The following is a 3,898-nucleotide window of genomic DNA, read 5'->3' on the forward strand; positions in this document are numbered from 1 at the left end:
TTAGTAAAGTCTAACTCGGCTCAGCCTATTTCTACCCTTAATTGGAACTCATCTATGTAGTAATTTGTTATTAAAATTTTGTTACTATACTTATCGAAGATGTAACATGCATGAGAAAACATTACATTAATAATCCATAAAAGACCCTTCCTATATTGTAGCATAGTTGTATTTTTGTAATAGCAAAATAATTTATTTATTTTGTTGCTTTTGCATTCTGGTGGCCAAACATTTTGTTCCCACTCAAGCTTAAATGTTTGGTTTTAACAAAATAATATATTTAAAAAAAGAAAAATCTACCTAAAAGTATAATAATGAAAGAAAGGGTTAAATATGTTCTTGGTCTCTATAAATATCTTAATTTTGACTTTTAATTTCTATAAAAAACGATTGATTTTTTAGTCTCTATAAAATTACTTTTGCACGTAGTTTTAGTTTCTGTAGAGGGACTAAAACTGCGTGCAAAAGTAATTTTATAGGGACTAAAACTTAATTTTTTTTATAAAAACTAAAAATCAAAAATAATAATTTTATAAAGACTAAAAACCTATTTAACCAAAACACATAAATAAAAACTCTCAAAAATTGAAACGAAGCAACAAAATGATTGAGAGATCAAATTCAAAAAAACTAAAACAACATCTCAATAAGAAAATAAGACAGATTCAACCTCACATGAACCACCATCAAAAGATCAGAAATTCTCAAAAGATGTACCAAAAAGGCCACGAATCAATCCAAGAACCAAAACTAAAACTCTTGATCCGCTATTGATTAATGCAGAGGATAAGATTCTTGTCCTTAAATAGCACCCCAAGCCTATCAATTAAGTTAAACTTATTATTACCTCGTGCCATAAGCTCTAATATTAACTCATCCTATATATATAAACTCACAATTACCACATAACCAAAATTGGTAATTAATTTATTCAGTGAGTATGTGTGCGTGATATGTTAATGAGACTAAACCCAAAGAGCTCCAGCTTTTTTAAGCATTGGAATCAAAGTGCGGTTAAGATGAAGACTCATTACTTGATTGGCTCCACCAACAAGTTCACCACCAATGAAAACAGTTGGAACAGATGGAGAAGAACCAAGTCTTGAAAGTGCTTGCTCAATCTCTCTTCCTCTTGATATCTCATCAAGTTCATAAACTGCTGGATTCACACCAAAGTCACAAAAAAGTGTCTTTATGGTATGACTCATGCAGCATGAACTCTTGCTGAATATCACCACTGGCCTCTCTGAAACCATCTTATTCACTCTCTCCATTGTGATACAAATATGGAAAGTGATGTTGATATGTGAAGAATGTGTGGAGTTTAGAACTGAAGATTTTGTATGAGGTGTGTTGTTGAGATAAGCAAAATGTAGCATGCTTTATATAGAGGTTTGAGGAGAAGAAAAGCTGTGTTGGGAAAGAAGTGGAGAATCGTGGATAAGATATTTGAGTCGCTTTCAAAATCATTGAAATAGATTGATCAATTAAGTCTTCTTTTTCACAACTAGCTCAAACGATTCTTGATCCCATGCATGGATTGCATGCATCAAAACAAAGCACGACAGGTCCTGTGTACGACATCTCCTTAGAGTACGTTTTGTTTTTTTCACGATAGAATATTTGCACTGCATATATACTCGACTTCCAGATGAGGAATAATATTCAACATTAGAAAAGAAGAATATTATGGAATGCCTTGAGCTTATTAATGTTTTTATTTTCGTAATACTGAAATTTATATATGCCTTATCTATCTTTAAGCATCTATTGCATTGGAATAAAAGTTGGATTTATTCAATTGGACCTCTCTTTTTTCCGCAACTAGGATTCGCATCCAATTCTCAAAAGGGAAATATGATTGAAGCTGTTTGTATAATAGGAATTTCAATAAGAAAATGATTATTTATGATCATTACAAAAAATTTAGAAAAAGAAATAGATGTAAACAATTAAATTTAAGCAATTGAAATGTAGGATTTCCTCAAGGTTTTATGTGACATAAAAATACTGTTTAAATTGATGGAAAAATTTTATCGGAAAATCGTAAAACTTGTGATGTAGTACGAGATAGAATGTTGGACGTGAAGTAGTTATGTCCCTCTACCATTTTGGTTTTGCTACTAGTCTCGCTTATTATTGTTTATTGAATTATTCAAGGCGAGTGGCGCACTTTGAATGAGAAAGGGGCATAAAAACATTTCGTCTTTAGCAAAGTCATCGTGCTTGAGGGACTATGTAGTGTTATATTTGTGAAGGTTTTAAACTAGGGCATCCTCTCCTAAGAATTGTGTCACCTAGGCCACATCTTAAGGACTCGCCCGGGGGTACTGATGACGTGTAAAAGATGTTAGTCAATGAAGAGGGAGTCCTCCACTAATTCCTGAAGGATAGGTGGCCAATAACTTCTCCTGATTATGGGGGAGTGGTTGCCGCCACTCATAATTATTCAAACTCTAAGTTCAAAGAATCTCTATAAATATTCCTCCCTTGAAGGAAGGAAGGACAAATCATTACACCCTAGAGCATAGCGCTTAGCAAGATCATCACACTCCCTAGAAGCTTGTACCTAAACACATCAATCATCCTAGAGTCTCTCACCTTACATAAGCAGGACTCCTAAAACCACTGAAAACACCATCACACAGAGCTTCAACGTAAAACACCATCACACAGGGCTTCTCGTCGCCGAGGGCAGACCCTAACCATCCTACAGTATAATATGCTTACTAAAACCTCTAAATCTTTCTACCCTTACAGGAGGAATACGCATACATGTAGTTTTTAACCAGTACAAAGCTCCTTGTCAATCATATCATAGTTGCATGTCAACAATGGTAGGAATCCCGACCCTACGAGTATCTATGTGTTAAAAGTAATTATAAAAACAAACACTACAACGAGAAATACATCAGTAGATTGCCATTCTTCGACATGTTGACATAGATCGTCTACTTGTGTACCGTAATTTCAACGTGTTGACTCAAGCCATCCATAGCCATCCATTGTACATAGAGATGTCAAAATGGGCTCGGTCCATCGGGCCGACCCATAAGCCCAACAATTTAGCACGAACCGGACCGCAAAATACCTTCAAAAAACACGATCCTGTCTTTTTGGGTCAGCCCATCGGGCCTATGTTTTTATGGGCTGGGTCAGACCGGACCAAACGGACTTCAGACTGACCCATTAAAAAATTGGTAAATTTTGGAGAAAAAAGATTTAGATAAGAGGATGAAGATATATTTTCAAAATGATGTGATCAAGGAAATGGTTGTGAGATGAAGAGAAAATTTGATAAGTATTGGTGATAATATTAAGTTACTTTGTAATTTTACATGTTTTTGTGGTATTCATATATATTTATGGATAAATATTTTAAACATCACTTATATACGTTTATGATGACTCTCTTTTTATGTTATGTTTCATTTATCCATTACATTCAATATGGGCCGAACTAACTCATCGGACCACACGGCCCTTTGAAAAATGGATCGGACTAATTTTATATAGCTCATTAAACAATCAGGCTGGACCAGATCAACCCAATTAAATATATTGGCCCATCAGACTGGGTCAGGCCGACCCATTTAACAGATCTAATCGTACACACTCATCTGCAATAGTAATCAATATGTTCACAATACCAAAAAAAAAAAAGTACTTCTATAGTTGGCTGACCTGACAAATAGAAGCATAATGTTTTTTCCCTTTCATTTTAACAGCTATTCTTTTATATATTACTATATTTTGCAATCCTAACAAACAGAAGTGGAAATCACAGTTTCTTACCAAATGCACAAATAAAAAGTAAACATAATAGTTGCGCAGATTGAAGGAACTTCTCAGAGGGCAGACATTAACGCTGAGAAAAAATAGTATGAAAGTATGGCTA

At 34.3% G+C, this 3,898-nt stretch overlaps 1 protein-coding gene across 1 annotated transcript; it reads right to left on the bottom strand.

Moving 5' to 3' along the window:
• Nucleotides 1–585: 585 nt before the first annotated feature.
• On the bottom strand, nucleotides 586–1,367 carry LOC131603227 (monothiol glutaredoxin-S2-like). The gene has a single exon (XM_058875520.1). The coding sequence runs from the start codon at nucleotides 1,272–1,274 to the stop codon at nucleotides 966–968; it is 309 nt and encodes a 102-aa protein (XP_058731503.1). The 5' UTR covers nucleotides 1,275–1,367; the 3' UTR covers nucleotides 586–965.
• Between the last annotated feature and the right edge of the window lie 2,531 nt (nucleotides 1,368–3,898).

This window comes from Vicia villosa, linkage group LG1, assembly GCF_029867415.1.
Source record: "Vicia villosa cultivar HV-30 ecotype Madison, WI linkage group LG1, Vvil1.0, whole genome shotgun sequence".
NCBI lineage: Eukaryota > Viridiplantae > Streptophyta > Magnoliopsida > Fabales > Fabaceae > Vicia > Vicia villosa.